The 16,957-nt window shown below is 39.1% G+C and overlaps 1 protein-coding gene across 1 annotated transcript in view; it reads right to left on the reverse strand.

Annotated features, from left to right (window-relative positions):
- Positions 1-16,957, reverse strand: part of DPYSL5 (dihydropyrimidinase like 5) — a 77,593-nt gene that overhangs the window by 19,398 nt on the left and 41,238 nt on the right. Inside the window, exons 2-7 of the mRNA XM_044661006.1 lie at positions 16,223-16,381; positions 11,844-12,023; positions 11,035-11,103; positions 10,114-10,158; positions 8,567-8,642; positions 7,168-7,324 (exon numbers count right to left, since the gene is read on the reverse strand). Of these exons, the coding sequence (XP_044516941.1) occupies positions 7,168-7,324; positions 8,567-8,642; positions 10,114-10,158; positions 11,035-11,103; positions 11,844-12,023; positions 16,223-16,381 (686 nt within the window). The remainder of the gene's footprint in view (positions 1-7,167; positions 7,325-8,566; positions 8,643-10,113; positions 10,159-11,034; positions 11,104-11,843; positions 12,024-16,222; positions 16,382-16,957) is intronic.

Raw genomic sequence — 16,957 nt, forward strand, 5'->3', positions numbered from 1 at the left:
CGGTAAGCAATTCAATCTAGGTTATACATACAGGTTATATATGTATGACCATGAAAAACATTTCTATATTGGTTATATTGTGAGAGAATACTCATACCCCCCCCCCCCCAAATAAAAGCACAAATAAACCTGATTTCCACAGTTCTTTCTCTGGACATGGATAGCATTCTTTGTTATAAGTCCTTCAGAATTGCCCTAGATCACTGTATTGCTGAGAGTAGCTAAGTCTTTCACAGTTGAACATCTGACAATATTACTGTAAAGGTACAATGTTTTGGTTCTACTTATTTCACTCTGTATTAGTTCATGCCAGTCTTTCCAGGTTTTTCTGAAATTATGCTGCATTATTTCCTATAAGCACAGTAGTATTCCACCACCAATATATACCACAATTTGTTCAGCCATTCCCCAATTGATGGACACCCCCCCCCCTCAATTTCCAAGTCTTTGCCACCACAAAAAGAGCTACTATAAATAGGTCCTTTCCCCTTTTTTTTGGATCTCTTTGGGATACAGACCTAGTAATGGTATTGCTAGATCAAAGTGTATGTACAGTATTATAACCCTTTGGATATAGTTCTAAATTGCCCTCTAGAATGGTTCAATCAGTTCATAATTCTACCATATGTTTTTTAATCCTTACATCAAAGTCTTCCCACAACCTTCCCCAAAGAAAACATTTACAGGTTTTACAGATTTAATCTAAAATATGTCTAGCTATCATTACTTAATTGAAATTGAAATTCAATTGCTCCTACTGTCTTAGAACTTCTGAAAAGAGCTTTTCAGGTGAGTTGGGGATAACATCGATGATCCAGATCTCTTAAAAGAGTGGTACAACTAAGTTTCAGGATTTAATGTCTTCTTTACTTTCAGTAAGTTTCCCTGCAGCAAACATGGAATTCAAAACATTGCAGTGATTTTATAGCTATACTCAAAGTACTGTAGTTGATGCTCCATAAATGCTAATTGATGATTTGTGGTTGCTTTTCTTTCTTCTTTTTAAACTGAAAGGCAGTTTTTAGAAGAAAAAGCTAAATTCACATCTTCCCCTCCTCATCTCCTCAGTTTATTCAAAACAACAAAGGACGGTTATTCAGCATTGGACCAAAACAATAAGAGCAGAAAGACAACTTGCCACTGCAGACCGTCTTTCTGAGTTTTCAGTACCATAGGGCCTACTTGACACTTTAATGATAACGTGCTTAGAGGACTTTATACTTCGCCATAAAAAGCAATTACCAGTTCATTGGTAGACTTCAAAAGATGCTTTAAAACATCTCTCTGAGGATTTCCAAGACAGGAACATGAAAGCACACAGCTGTTACCTTTATTATTTGTTTTGTTAGGAAACTGATAGAAAATTTCAGAATGAATCATTAAAGATGACAAGAAATTAAGTTTGGCTTTTATTCCTTTTTTTTTTTTCTAGACCTGTGATTTCATTGGCCACTCCTAGTGCAGAAACTCTGTCTACCAATTCAACTAGTTCTTAGAGATTTGCCAAGAGTAATGAGGTGAGATGACTTGCCCAAGGTCACAAAGTCAATATACATTAGAGGTGGTTGCTGAATTAAGATCTTCCATCTCTAAGAATGGGACAGCTGGGTAGAACAGTGGAGAGTGCTGGCCCTGGAATCAGGAGGAACTGAATTCAAATTCAGCCTAAGAAATTTACTAGCTGTGCAACCTGGGCAAATTACTTAATGTCACCTCAGTTTACCGATTTATAAAATGAACTGGATAAGGCAATGGCAAACCACTACAATATCTTTGCCAAGAAAACTCCAAAAGGGGTCACAAAGAGCTGAATATGATTAAATTGACAAAACCATAACAAACTCTTGAGAACAGCTTTCTACTGACTATACCATACTGCCTTCTAATACTAATTAGGGAGGGATAAATGTGGGGATTGTGAAAGATAAGTATTGCATGCCTCAGAAGAGTGTGTCTGAATGTTAATGAGTAGATTGCAAGGGAAGAGAGATGATACTTGAGATATACTTCTAGTGATCTCTTTCTCTTCCTCCCTTCTGACTAGATATCCTTTATTTTCATTTATTTTTCAGTTACATGTAGAAGCAATTTTGAACATTTGTTTTCTGACATTTTATGATTCAAATTCTCCTTCTCCCCCTCGTCCCCATGCAATAAATAGTCTGATATAGGTAATACCAGTACTTTCATGTAATATATATTTACATATTGCTCATGCCATGACAGAAGACTCATATCACAATAAAAAACTCACAGGGGAAATAAAGTAAAGAATGACATGCTTTGATCTGTAATCAGACTCCACCAGTTCCTTCTTTGGCTGTAGTTAGCATTTTCCATCATGAGTATCTTGTGGATATCTTGGAAACTTGCTTTCTGATAATGATTTAGTCCTTCATCATAGATCGTCATACAATATTTTTACTACACTATACACTGTTCTCTCACTTCATTTTGCATCAATTCATACCAGTCTTTCCAGGTTTTCTGAACTCATCCTGTCGCCATTTCTAATGGCACAAAAGTATTCCATTAAAGACCACATACCACAACTTGTTCAGCCATTCCCTAATTGATGGATGGTTTCCAATTACTTTGGTTTCAGTTTCCAATACTTTATTACCACAAAAAAGCTGCTAAAAACGTTTTTGTATGAGTAGATCCTTTTTTTATTTCTGATCTCTTTGGGATACAGACCTAGTAGTGGTATTACTGGGCAGGGTATGCATAGTTTTTATGACCCTTTGGGCATGGTTCCATATTGCTCTTCAGAATGGTTGTATGAGTTCACAGTTCCATCAATAATATATTAGTGTCATAATTTTCCCACATTCCCTCCAACAATTATCATTTTTTGGGGATATATCAGCCGATCTGATAGGTATGAGGTGGTATCTCAGGGTTGTTTTAATTTGCATTTCTTTAATCAATAGTGATTTATTTTTTCATATGACTATATATAGTTTTAATTGCTTCCTCTGAGAATTGCCTGTTCATATCCTTTGATCATTTATCAATTGAGGAATGCTTTGTATTCTTATAAATTTGAGTCAGAAGGAAAACTACGTCCAGAGAAAGAACTGTTGGAGTTGGAATGTGGATCAAAGCATATGATTTTTTACTCTAGTTTATTTGTGTTTTCATTTTGAGGTTTTGGTTTTATGTGAGTATACTTCTCACAACAATGAACAATATTGGAAATATGTTTTGCACGATAATACATATATAATCCAGATCAAACTGTCTATCATCTCCAGGAAGGGGGAGGGAGCAATTTGGATCTTATAACTTTGGAAAACTTATGTGGAAGATTGTTATTACATGTAAGTGGGTAAAATAAAATATCTTTACCAAAAAAAGGATTTAAACATTTTGAAAAAAGATGAATTTGAACTAGTTTGAGATCCGGTAGAGCTAGGTTTCCGTCTAAGCTATACTTTATAAAAATGATGACTGGAGGTGCCCTTCTTAGTCTATAGACTTTCTTTGGAGTGAACCTCCACTGTTGAAGCTCATTTTGAATCTCTCTGATGCACAAAGGAGTCCCAGATTCCAGGGGCTCAAAAGAACCAGCACTGTCCCCACAGGCTGTTCTAAGAACATTCGTTAGTTTTGAAATTTTTAGCTTCTTTTTACCTAAACTCTTATTCTGATTCAGTGCATTCCTTAAAATATTTCTAAAGGGAAAATTCTAGGTGAAAATATTTCTAAAGGGAAAATTCTTTTCTAGGTGAAAAGTAAAGCCAATATTTGTTAGTTTGTTTTTTGAAATGGCACGTTCCTAGCTTGCCTACACCTGAAGCATAGGAGTCAGGAGCAGCTAGATGACTCAGTGGTCAGAAAGGCAGGTCTTGGGGGGGCAGCTGGATAGCTCAATGGATTGAGAGTCAGGCCTAGAGACAGGAGGTCCTAGGTTCAAATCCGGCCTCAGACACTTCCCAGCTGTGTGACCCTGGGCAAGTCACTTGACCCCCATTGCCCACCCTTACCACTCTTCTTCCACCTATGAGCCAATACACAGAAGTTAAGGGTTTTAAAAAAAAAAGGCAGGTCTTGGGTTCAAATCTATCCTCAGACACCTCTTAGCTGTGTGACTCTGGGCAAGACACTTAACCCCAATTGCCTCTTACTGCTCATCTCCCTTGGAATTGATACTTAGGATTTATTCTAAGATGGAAGGTAAGGTTTTTTTTTTTTTTTTAAGTGCAACAGTCATCAATGGGCCCAATCCTACTACTGACTGGCACAGAAGCATTGACCTGTTCCATTACTGACCTGGGTTAGTTAGTTCTTTCTTAGGCAGCCTTCTGGCCTCCTGATGCTGGAGATTTACCATATTCGTGCCGGAACCCCAAATGACGTTAGCCCTACAGTAGCTCAGAACTCCTGAGCTCAAGGGATCCCACTATCCTCAGACTCCAACTATTATAGGTAAAATCCACACACTCCATGAAAGAAAAATTTTAGATACATGGAGGTCAACGATGATGAAATAGTGAGAATGGTCATTTATAATGGTATTTCTTTTAACTCTTCCTCTAGCTGCTTGCAAAAAGAGCAGATGCTAATCAACGGATGTGCCATTTTTTAAAATTAAAGAACTCTTGTTTTGGGGGCAGATAGGTTGCGCAGTAGTGCCAGGCCTGGAGCTGAGAGGCCCTGTGTTCAAAGCTGGTCTCAGACATGTCCTCTATGTGTGACCCTGAGCAAGTCACTTAACTCTAATTGCCTAGTCCTTATCATTCTTCTGTCTTAGAATCGATAGTTATTATTTATTATTGACTATAAGGGAGAAGGTAAGAGTTTTTTTACAGATTTATTTTTGTTTAAAAGTACAGGTGAATGGAATATGTGTTCTTTTCTTGTTTCTCTCAATTATCTACCCCTACTGAAAGTTTCAGAGGCAGTGAACATAGTGGAGAGAGAACGGATTGAGTAATGAATATCCGTGTTTGAGTCCTGCCCATGATATTTATGTGCCTTTGGGCAAATCTTTAAATTCTCCAACAACTGTAAAAACTACAGGTTGCAAATCTACTGTTATTCTGCATTGGTCCAGCGAGTTTATTGACCAGGGGGTCCCTATACCAATGAAATTATAGGTCCATACCAAAAAACAACCCTAACGGAAAAAAAGAAAGGCAAGACGACCTACCTCTTGGATTTATGCTCCCCTAGACAGGGGTCAGAGGGTCACCTCATGGCAGCCCTCACATGTACATGCCCAAACACCTCTCCTAGAGCAGCCTTTTGAGCTCAGGAATCTCCTGCAGGATGGGAGCTATAACCAGCCTGGCAAAGGGACCAGCTTCTAAGGAAGCTTCTAAGGGTTATCAGTTACACTAAGGGCCTCATGAAAGGGAAAAGCTGACAATTCTGACGGACTTATGACCAAGAATGCAATCCACTTCCAGAGAAAGTACTATTGGAGTCAAATGTAGATAAAAGCATATAATTTTTCAATTGTTTACTTGGGTTTATATTTTGGGGTTTTGGTTTTTTAAGATTACATGCATAAACCAGATTGAATCACCTGCCAGCACCGAGAGAGGGAGATAAGTTAGATCATATAACTTAGGAAAACTTGTGTGGAAATTTATTATATGTAGTTGGTTAAGAACATTTTTTTAATTTTAAATTAAAAAAAATTAAAAAAATTTTCCCATGGTGACATGATTCATGTTGTCTCCCTTCCCAGCTGACAAGGAATTGCATTGGGCTATACATGTGTCATCACTTGATACTTGTGTTTCCATATTATTCATTTTTGTAATAGAGAAATCTTTTAAAACCAAAACCCCAAATCAAATGCCCTTATAAGGAAATGATAAATCATATGTCTTTCTTCAGTGTTTCTACTCCCACACTTCTTTCCCTCAATGTGGATAGCATTCTTTCTCATAAGTCCCTCACGGTTGTCCTGGAAAAAAAATTTTTTTTAAAAAGGGAAAAGCTTTTTTCTTACACGAAACAATATAAAATGCCCAACTTGCCCTTTATGTAAAAGGAACAAAAACTTTATTTGATAAATTAGGATAACATAAAATACTGTGTGTGTATGTCTCCTTTAATTCCATTTTATGCTCAGTGAAAGGATAGAGTAGGAACAGATTGGAGAACAGGGGATAGGAAAAGAATCCCTTCTAGATGAGTTTCTTTCACTTTCTTTTCCTTATCTTTTCCTTTCCCCCTTTCTTTTCTGATCTCCAGTTCTCCAACTCCAACAAGTGGTTATGACTTCCAATGATGAGAGGCTTACTACCTTCTGTGGCCTCTCATTCTACTTTTAGGAAGCATTGGCGTTAGGGAGTTTCCACCCCCCCCTAGCATCCAGTAGAAACTTGCCTCTCTGAACCTTCTCAGCTTTGTTCTAGTCCTGCTCCCTGGGCCAACATATTTATTTCACTTGGCTTCAGGCCTGTGGAAATGATCTGCCTAATGTGGAAGAGAGGAAATATATTTAGAAAGAAGGGGAGAGTGGTGGGACAGGAGGTCCAGGGCATATCCACCAGCTAAGATACACACCTGTATGCATCTGTTCTTTCTGCAACCCACAATCAGCCTCCTGATAGGAATTATCATTTGAGAACACTTTTGCTCTACATTTCCTAGGTTACCAACATTTATAATGTAGGCTTGATGTTACGTGACATATGGATGGATGGACAGATGGATGAATGGATAGCAGGACAGAGGGATTGAGAGAGGAAACACATAATAAAAGTGGGAGAGAAAGAAGAAAATAGAGATAGAGGTGCTAATGTAGGTTTCTGGGGTATTCCTTTGGGCTATGGGTTTGAGAATGACTTACTAATACCTTCTGAAACTCTAATCCTTGTTCACAATTTGACACTTGTTTTTTTAACCCTTAAGTCTTCAGACACTTGCCCTGAATGGGCCAGTCATTCAATAGGTTATTCTGAACTTATTTTGGGGGGGTTCCATACACAAAAGCCCCCGAGCTAGGTGAAATTAAACTGATGTTCAATGTGGCCTCTGGGTGATGGATTCTTCATCTCTGCATAATCTTCTTAACAATATATATATATATATATATATATATTCCCACATGGACACATACACACAGATATACACACATACAAATTATATTATATAGTAATTCATGCTGGTGATGGTGATGTGAGGACAGCACTGTAAGGTCCTTACTTGGCTAGCAGACTCATGAGGTAGGTGGAAGTATTGGTGTCCAGCCTCAGAGGGGGCACTGTGACATAAGCAGCTGCATGGGACCAGTCCTGATGGTAATAGTGTAAGCCTGTCAAAGTGGCATGTGCGGTGGTGGTCTCTGCATAGACAACTTTACCTGAGAAAGGGAATTAGAGAACATTATTGGATGTTGTAAATCCAGTTTTTTTTAAAAGCAAACATTGCATCGAATCTAATTTTTGTTAGCCATTCTTTACTGTTTACTAATTTTTGAGAATTCGAGTGTATCTTTGTTTATAAGTACAAAAGGAAAAGACTTTACTAAGAAATGGAAGGAAATGCCAAATACATGTATAGCTGCAAAATTCCTGTATCCAGTATTCAAAGATAGAAATAATGCATTTCCTCAGACTATAACATAAACAGTGCATTGAGGGCTTTACATGGAAAAAGTGCTTTCAAATAGAGAACAGAGAAGATTTTAGGTGTTTGGTGCAGGAATGTAGTCTGGGATATCCTGTTCATATATAGTAGGGCCTTTGTAAACTGAGGGTTTTCCTTTTCTTGCCTGATTCAGATTCTACTATCTTCTGCAATATGTGGAACCAACAGGATGGGGTTTGGAAATGAACCAAATTAAACATATAAAAACATTAAAGTTTTTTCAATTAAGTTTTCAGTTTTCAGAAGTACACAGAGATTAAGAGTTCACCATTTAAAAAAACCCTTACCCTTCTGTCTTAGAATCAGTACTGTGTATTGGCTCCAAGGTAGAAGAATGGTAGGGGCTAGGCAATGGAGGTTAAGTGAATTGTCCAAGGTCACACTGCTAGGAAGTGTCTGAGGCCAGATTGGAATAGAGCTCATCATTTTGAAACAGCTCATATTTCTACAGTAGTATGATTATACATGGGCAGCTAGATGGCAGAGTGGAGGAAGACTCATCTTCCCAAGTTTTAAATCTGACAAATAAGCATTTGCTAGATATGTGACCCTGAGTAAGCCATTTAACCCTGTTTGCCTTACTTTCCTCATCTGTGAAATGAGTTGGAGAAGGAAATGGCAAACCACACTTTTTATCTTTGCCAAGAAAACCTCAAATGGGATCATGAAGAGTCAGACAAGATTGAAAAACAACTAAATAATATGATTTTATAAACAGTTGGATAGAAGGAATGCTAGTTCTAACTGATCAAATCCAGGATAGTGTAAGATGACTAGAAGAAAAGCATTATTGGAAAAACAGCAGAGGAGAACTCAAGGTTCTGGGCGATCCCAGCAGGCCCAAGTTAGCCCATTTGAAGTAAGAGTTAGAGAAGACGAGTATAGCACTCTTCAAATCCTAAGGCCTGAGCTGAGTTTCATTGGCCTTACCTTTCTCTGCTGCCCGCAGGCTTACCTTGCATCTTAGAAGCAGCAATGACGTCTCCGGCAGAGATACTGGAAACGTTGACCAGGTAAACCGGACAATGAGTCTAAACACAGGAAACACAACTCTCACAAAATAGGTCTTTCAAAGGAAGCAGATAGCATCTTCATAGGGAAAATAACTTTAGTAAAAGAACTCCATTGCCAAAAGAACTCTGTTGGGACATCCAGTCTCTTCTTTCCCTTGAGCGGATGTGGCAGACCTGATAATTTTGTGCCCTGCCTTAGAGCTGATGTGGAAAGAACTCAAGTCGTGGCTGAAGTGACTGTGCATGAACAGGGAGCTGCCACCCACCTCTCTGTCCTGTGCCGTGGGTAGATTAGGGAAAGATTGACCATTGGCATTGTTGCATATTTAAGTGGCCCATTTTCAACCATTATATCAGAAATGGATTAAAAAAATTTTTTTTTTTTAAAATTTTAAACCTTTAACTTCTGTGTATTGACTTATAGGTGGAAGAGTGGTAAGGGTAGGCAATGGGGGTCAAGTGACTTGCCCAGGGTCACACAGCTGGGAAGTGGCTGAGGCCGAGTTTGAACCTAGGACCTCCTGTCTCTAGGCCTGGCTCTCAATCCACTGACCTACCCAGCTGCCCCCAGAATCTGAAGTTTTAAAGAGAGAAGTTATTAATGATTATTATTATTATTAATGATCCAAGACAACTCTGAGGGAAAAAGAATGCTATCCACATTAAGAGAAAGACCTATGGGAGTAGAAATCCAGACGAAAACATGGGTATAAGAGTATAGGATTTGGATTACTGTATTACAAATATGAATAATATGGAAATATGTATCAAATGATAACACATGTATAACTTAGTGGAATTGCTTGTCAACTCTGGGAGGGGGAGGAAATAGGGGAGGGAGACAACATGAATCATGTAACCTTGGAAAAAATTTAAAAATTAAAATTAAAAAATATCTATTAATAAAAAAAGAGAGAGAGGCATTTTAATAGGGCAGAGATGGGGATCATGAAGGATAGTCACTTTGGGGCAGTTAGGTGGCTGAATGGATAGGGATCCAGGTCTGGAGATGGGAGAACCTGGTTTCAAATCTTGCTTCAGACACATCCTAGCTGTATGACCTTGGGGCAAGTCACTTACCCCAATTGCCTAGCCCTTACCATTCTTCTGCCTTAGAAACAATACTTAGAATTAATTCTAAGATAGATGTTAAGGGTTTAAGAAAAAAAGTCACTTCATGTACCCAAGGAAATCTCCAAGTTTGGCATTCTTTCCATTGTCCTTTCTATGATGCTTCTATCTTCTCTCCACCCTCTTTAACTGGTCCCTTATAAGGGAAGTATTGATTGGGAATGGCTTATACTTTGGTAGTGAACCAGTTTTATCTTAGACTCTTAGAGGGGGCTGTATCTTGATCGGGGTTATAGAAAAAATCACAATGAAGTATTTGAGAATGATGATAAATAAACTATAAAAGGATAAAAGGCAACTCTTATAACTTCATCAAGTTGGGGTTCGATTCAAGGAGTAAGAGAGAAATACTGCTTACCCTGTTAGCAATAGTGATAACTCGGTGGGTAGCTTCTGCTTCCAGCTGTTTGGGGAAACAGAGGACAGGAAGGAAACAAGGTTTATCATCTCCCCAAAGCAAGTATTTTTTGAGTAAGTCTCATGCAGTAATAAATGTCTGCCGGTACTAGACACATTTACTGAGCTTATCTATCTTATGTGTTCCTATGTTTTCTGGGGTCCGATCCCTTGAATATATCTGCAAAGAAAGGGCTTTGGACTGTGATCTGGGTTTGACTCCTTTTCCTCTAGTAGTTCCTAGCCATATGACTCTTCAATGATAGTCCACAGGGAATAGGAAGGACTCATATTTTTCAGTTTTTTCCTCTGTTTAGTCCAACTTTGGCCGGACCACCCCGCAATGTACTGCACTGGTTTCTCAACGAAGGACAACACAGAGCTACAATTAAGAGAACAGTGACTGAGGCTTTGCTTCAAGGCACAAAAATTTAGAGAGAGCAAAAATGCACCATAGAAATAGCTTAGCACCTAGCTTGGTCAGTAGCGTTCATTTATGAACCTTTACAATAATTGGTTCTGTTCTCCAGCTCAAACACCCCAGTAATATCTTGCATTATTTTCACATTAGGAATTATAAAATGGTTTGAATTGCCTGCCCCTGAACACCAAAAATGGCCAGTTATGTCTATGCCCTGAAAATGTCTCTCAGGAAAGCTTTAGGCCATACCTGTCCCTAAATTGTAATTTAGGACACTAAACTATCCTGAAAATATAAGAAGGTAATCTCTTATGAAGCGGCCAATTTGTATTTTCAATCATGTAAGGAGGAAAATATGTAAAATTCAATTTCTATTTGTAGGTGTCTCATTAACCCCCAAAAGATTCTAAGTCCCTGAGTGAAGGCTGATGTAAAAAAAAAATCACAGTAAACTTTTCTAACCTCCTCTGGACGGCTGATCTCTATTCCTTCTGGTCCAGTGATTCCCAAATCTAGTGCCTCTCTGGCACCCTGAAAAGAAAAAGGAATTGGCAGTTGTTTATAAGATAGATCCAAATTGGAAATAATGAACCTCAAATAGCAGAACTATACAAAGACTCAGCAATTTTCCTTATTGCTGCTTTACCATTTTTCTTTAAGGAAAAAAACCTTGGGGCTAAGGTTCCCTAACTCACCTTATTAAATGATTGAACAGGACTTTTATTTTTCTAAATGTATTCTAAGTAACCAATGAACAGCTGAAATAATAAATTAAGGACCTGGGATTTCATCAGTATGAGTCTTCCCTCTATTTTCATACAATCTCTCATTATTGGTAGATGATTTTAGAGAATTATTATGGCTGAAAAACATCTCAATGGCCAATGATAATCCTCTCAAATCCTATAGCTGGGATGGGTCTCAGGGGACAATCATACATACAACCCAACACAAGGCTTATATTTGAAGTCTTTTCAACTTGATGGGATCTACCAAAGCTTGGAGGAATGGGTCGAGGGGAACCTGCCGTCACCTTGAGGCCATAATGAGGTACTGGGGCAGGACTTTAGCCTAGGAAATAATGAGGTTAAATATTGCCCATTGGGAGATACTGAAGAATTAGAAGAGAGGGTCTTTGTCCTTGAAGAGCTTACAACCTAGTTAGCAGCTGGAACCACAGGACACTAATTCACATCCCAAGTCGAGGAGTCCAACCACCAAGCCTACCCTTCGTTGCCCTCTTCTTTCTGAATTTTTTCCTCTATACTTGCCTCTGCCACAAGTTCTCCATTTTCAGCATGGACTCGGGCTATTGCACCAATATCCTTGCAAGCACAGAACACTTGATATAATTCACTATCTCGAAGCATATATAAGTCTTTGTAGGTCATAAACATCTGGAATGAGTTGACACCCTTCTCTCTCACAAGAATCTCCATTTCAGCTTTTACCTGGTAGGAGGAAAAGATCAACATATTTGAGAGAATGATGGATGGAGCCTTGAATGGCCTACATTTCAATTCCTCCCTCAGTAGGTGCCAACTGTGTGATCTTTGACAAGTCACTTATAAGGACCCTGGGATACAGAGAAGTTATCTTTAACAGGGAAATAATCTCCAAACTGCCTTCTGTGTGATGCCCAAGCATTCTTTAAAAACTGTGATGTGTTGTTCTTATTTTTGTCCTTATTGTGAATGCCATCAATATTAATAATATTGGGGATGGGGCTTTAACCGGGGTATATTTGCATCTCAGGTACTCAGGAAAGATTCTCTATCCGGGGAAGAGAATGAAAGAGAACAAGGATTTATTAAGCACTCATGTGCCAAGTTTGGGCTTCACAACAACCTTGTGAGGGAGCTGCTATACTATCCCCATTTTATAGTTGAGAAAATCAAGGCAAGATGAAGGTTAAGTGACACAATCAATAAGCATGTTGAACATATGATAATAAGCATATAAGTCTAGATTTGAACTCTGATCTTCTTGACTCTAAAACTACTCTATCCACTGGGGCACCTAATTGTCTCTGGTCCATCTAGGATTTTCCTTGGATGCCCTAGTATTGCATCAATCTGCTGGAGAAAAATTAATGTTTTTTGTTCGCTTTTGTTTTAGATGTTAACAGTTTCTGATACGTTTTCTTTTCAAGTTCAACTGGCTTTTTGAGAATTTTTGTGGTCGAATGCTTATTTACCCTATCTCTTGCATTATTGGACTTATTAAGAGTATGGAAACTGATAGAAATAGTATGGATGATTACATTGCTAGAATACCAGTGCCTGGACATTCATCAAGACATGGTGAGAACATGGGACATTGACCATGCTTTTTTGGTTTTTGTTTTTTTTTGCGGGGGTGGGGGTGGGGGTGGGGGGTGTGTTTGGGTCTATTTTCAAGAAGACCTAGACTGCTTGACTTACTGTGAATATGAATTGAGGCAGCCTGTCTTATATCCTCAGGGGCTGCAGAATCATAGGATAAAGTTTGCCTGAAACTCTAAGTAATCAGCCCCGAGTACTTAATCCCTGCCTGGGAGCCCCACACTTCTTTGGGACTTTGTTTTCCATTTAAATTATTAGCTTGCTTGTCTTAGTAAGGAATAAGATCAGACCTCTAATTGGATTCCTTAGGTGTTGCAAGGATCCCTGGAGACATTTAAAGGGCCTTTTGTGTTGCAGGGACCAGGGAGAATTTTTACTCCCCAGCATTAATCTCAACTTAAAGTGTGAGTCCAGAACAGAAGGGGGCCCTTTAGTGAGAGATGAAGCAAAGGGAGTGCCTCAGCCCTTGTCTGAGGGTTGGATTAGTGTTACTACATAGCACTGATACAAGGTAAATTTGTTCCTCATCCAAAGTGGGAGAGAATGACCTTCCTACAACTCTTATCTATGTTGGGAGCTCTGTAGAGACCAGGCTATCTCGCGGATATCCCTCCTTCTTTTTCTTTTCCTTATCGTCTTTGTTTTAGGGAAGGCCTCTGTAAGCACTAGGACAAGCAATAAAACTTGTAAAAATGATACCTACTTGCAAAAATTATATAATTGAATTCAGAAATGAAATACCCCAACTCTCCAGTATGGCAAGCTTGTGTCTTGGTTAAAAGAATGTTAATTTTCAGACTATAAACTGTGCCACAAAGATTTTGCCAAAAATGATTTTCTGAGGACATCAAAAGCTTAAGTGCGAGGTCAGTATAAAGGATTTAATGCCAAATGACAAGGTATTGTTAATATGGTTCTCATGTACAATGATCCCTTTTAAAAAGCATGAAGACCGATTTCTAATAGAATTATAGGAACAGCTTGGGATTTCCTTGGATGAAAATTTGGCCATGTTGGACTAACCCCAAAGAGATCAAAGAAAGAGGAAAAGGATCCATATGTGCCACAGTTTTTGTAGCAGGTCTTTTTATAGTAGCAAAGAACTGGAAATTAAGGGATGCGCTTTCCACTGGAGACTGGATAATGGACTCAAGGTAAAGGAGACACAATATGGGAATTTGACTATGTGTATTTGTTATCAGGGTTTAGGTTTTCCTTTCTTTTTTCCATTATGGAAGAGAACATGAGTGCCCTTTAATTAAAAACAACAACAACAACAACAAAAAAGACCATACCCCAAGGACCCTGAAATGGCCAAGGGGTTTTCTCTGTAGTGTTTGACAGTAGAGTTGGTGATGGAGGGAGAACCTGGGCCCTGAGAAAGAACTTCTTGGGGTAGGGGAGAGGATAGCTTTCCTTCCTACTACCCCATTAGCCACATCATTGTGAAAAGAATCTCTTCAACCACTAGGAGATACTGCAACTATCAGGGAGCAGGCGTACACACTGGGCAGATAGAGAGTCAGGGGACAGTTACACAAGTTAGTAGCTTCTAGGTGTAGTATCTGGCCTCAGAAAAAAAGGTACTGGCTATGGACTTCAGGGAGTTAACCTCATTAGTTGGGAGTCTTGATTCAGAGAGGAACACATACCTGGAAGTCCATCAAATCACACAACCAACAAGGATTCTAAGCCCAGAGTGTAGTTTTTTGAGGATTAGACAGGGAAAAGGATTAGAGAAGACAACGAGGCATTGTAGTTCTGCAGTTGTGAGCTAGGCCATAGTTATTCCCTATTTGTGTGTCTTACTATTATTGTACTTTAAATATGTGCCCATGATTCCAACACTTTGTATGTATCCGTGGGAGAGTATGTCCCAGGTTTGTGTGAGAGAATAATGCTACTTTCTTACTATTTACCTTAGTTGCTAAAAGTTAATTATGTTTACTGGCTGATTGTTATTTGGAAACACACTAGTAGGGATTCATGCATGTAAGGGGTGACTTTTAAAGTCTTGAGAGTGGCATCAAGCTTTTGGAGACCCAATCTGTGAATGCAACTATAATCTGGGAGAGTATGCCGGGAAGGGTGCTACATTAATAACTTTTAGTATTTGTTTCAGTCTAAACATATCCTGAAGTGACCTCAAGAATATTTTAGAGAGTATATGGCATAGTGGAAAGAACAGTGGCTCTAGAGTCAGAGGACATGAGTTCAAAAATCCTGCCTTTAATGCTAACTACTTTGTGGCCTTGGATGAGTCTTTTATACCCCTGGACTTCAGTTTTCTCAAGAGCAAAGAGAGTTTGGGGGGCAGCTGGGTAGCTCAGTGGAGTGAGAGTCAGGCCTAGAGACAGGAGGTCCTGGGTTCAAACCCGGCCTCAGCCACTTCCCAGCTGTGTGACCCTGGGCAAGTCACTTGACCCCCATTGCCCACCCTTACCACTCTTCCACCTATGAGACAATACACCGAAGTACGGGGGTTTATTTAAAAAAAAAAACATTAAAAAAAAAAGAGTAAAGAGAGTTTGTTCGGGTGCCTCTAAGGACCCTTTTAGTTTCAAGATCTATGATCATAAATGGGTATTAGGGTCATAGATAATAGAGGTAGAGAGCCTTACTTAGACTAGTCCACCCTCCTCACTTCCAGATACAGAAGCTAAGACTTGTAGATGTTAAATGGCTTATCCAAGGTCACAGGTAGCAAGTGGCAGAGCCAACTCATGCCTCCTGAATTGAAATCCAGTTCTCTTTCTACTACACCGAAGGAAATCACCCAGGATTATTAAGGAGATCAATTTCTGAGCCAAGGTTAGGCATCAGAGCTCCATGTCCTTAACCCAGTGCTTAGGACACCAGATGAGAAATTCCTATGGAAGCCCAGCTCTCTGGAATGGATCTTTGAGTTAAGCATTCTAGATAGGAACATCACCTAATGGGAGATATCCAAACACTATCTAATAATTCAGTAAATTCTACAGTGTGAAAAACAATCACATGGAGATAAAAATGAGAGAGAATGAACCAGAATTCCTTTTGGATGTAATAACATGGGTTTAGATCTATGATGGATATCATTGACAGTGAGCCAGGGCTCCAAGCACCATGTTGGGAAACCAAATCTCCTCTGACCTTAGGGATAAGGACCCTCCCAACCCCACCCCAAACATCACCACTTCTTGGAGCTAATTTTTCTTTTGCTTTGTTTGACTGGCTTGTAAGATCAGTTATACAGTGGCATTAAACACCCAGGAGAGCCAGAGGCTAAAATGTTGATGGTGATATACACTTGAAAATAGCCATGATCAAACTAAAGAGACTGTTACCTTTGGGGACCACCAGGTGATTCCCATGTGGAGTGAGTAGTCACAACACACTTTGGGGTCTGCTAAGTTCCTGCACTTCTCATAGGCATCCAGGAGGGAAGTATCTTTGTCAGGTAGAACATGGCCTATAATCATGGTTGTTCCTCCTACCAGTGCTGCCTGTGAGGAGGAGGAAAAGACAAGAGAACGGTGTTAGTCAAATCTTCATCATGTAACAACAAAGTGGAGGTAACTTATTCTTCTTAGCAGAGCAGAGAACCATCTAATCTATGCAAGCTTTTCTTTTCTTTCTTTTTTTGCAGTATGGTACCATAAAAAGGATATTACTGTATATTGAAATAAAAGCCCTCTGTGGATACGGTGAAATAAAAACTCTGCCTACAAGTTTTACTAGCCATGACTGTATTTTTAATTAGTTTAAATTCATTTTGATTTGAAGGGGAAATAGTATTCTATATGAATAGTCTATTTTAAGAATCAATTCAATGAACAAAAATATAAAGTTGAAAAATAAAATTCTACTTTTCCAACAGACTTAAAAGTAAAACATGAAAGAAAGGAATGCCTAAAAAGGGGAAGAAGTTCAAGTTTTTAAAAAAACATATGACAGGGGCAGCTGGGTGGCTCAGTAGATTGATAGCCAAGCCTGGAGACAGGAGGCCCAGGTTCAAATCTGGCCTCAGACACTTCCCAGCTATGTGACCCTGGGCAAGTCACTTAACCCTCATTGTCTAG

Source organism: Gracilinanus agilis, chromosome 2 (assembly GCF_016433145.1).
Source record: "Gracilinanus agilis isolate LMUSP501 chromosome 2, AgileGrace, whole genome shotgun sequence".
Lineage (NCBI taxonomy): Eukaryota > Metazoa > Chordata > Mammalia > Didelphimorphia > Didelphidae > Gracilinanus > Gracilinanus agilis.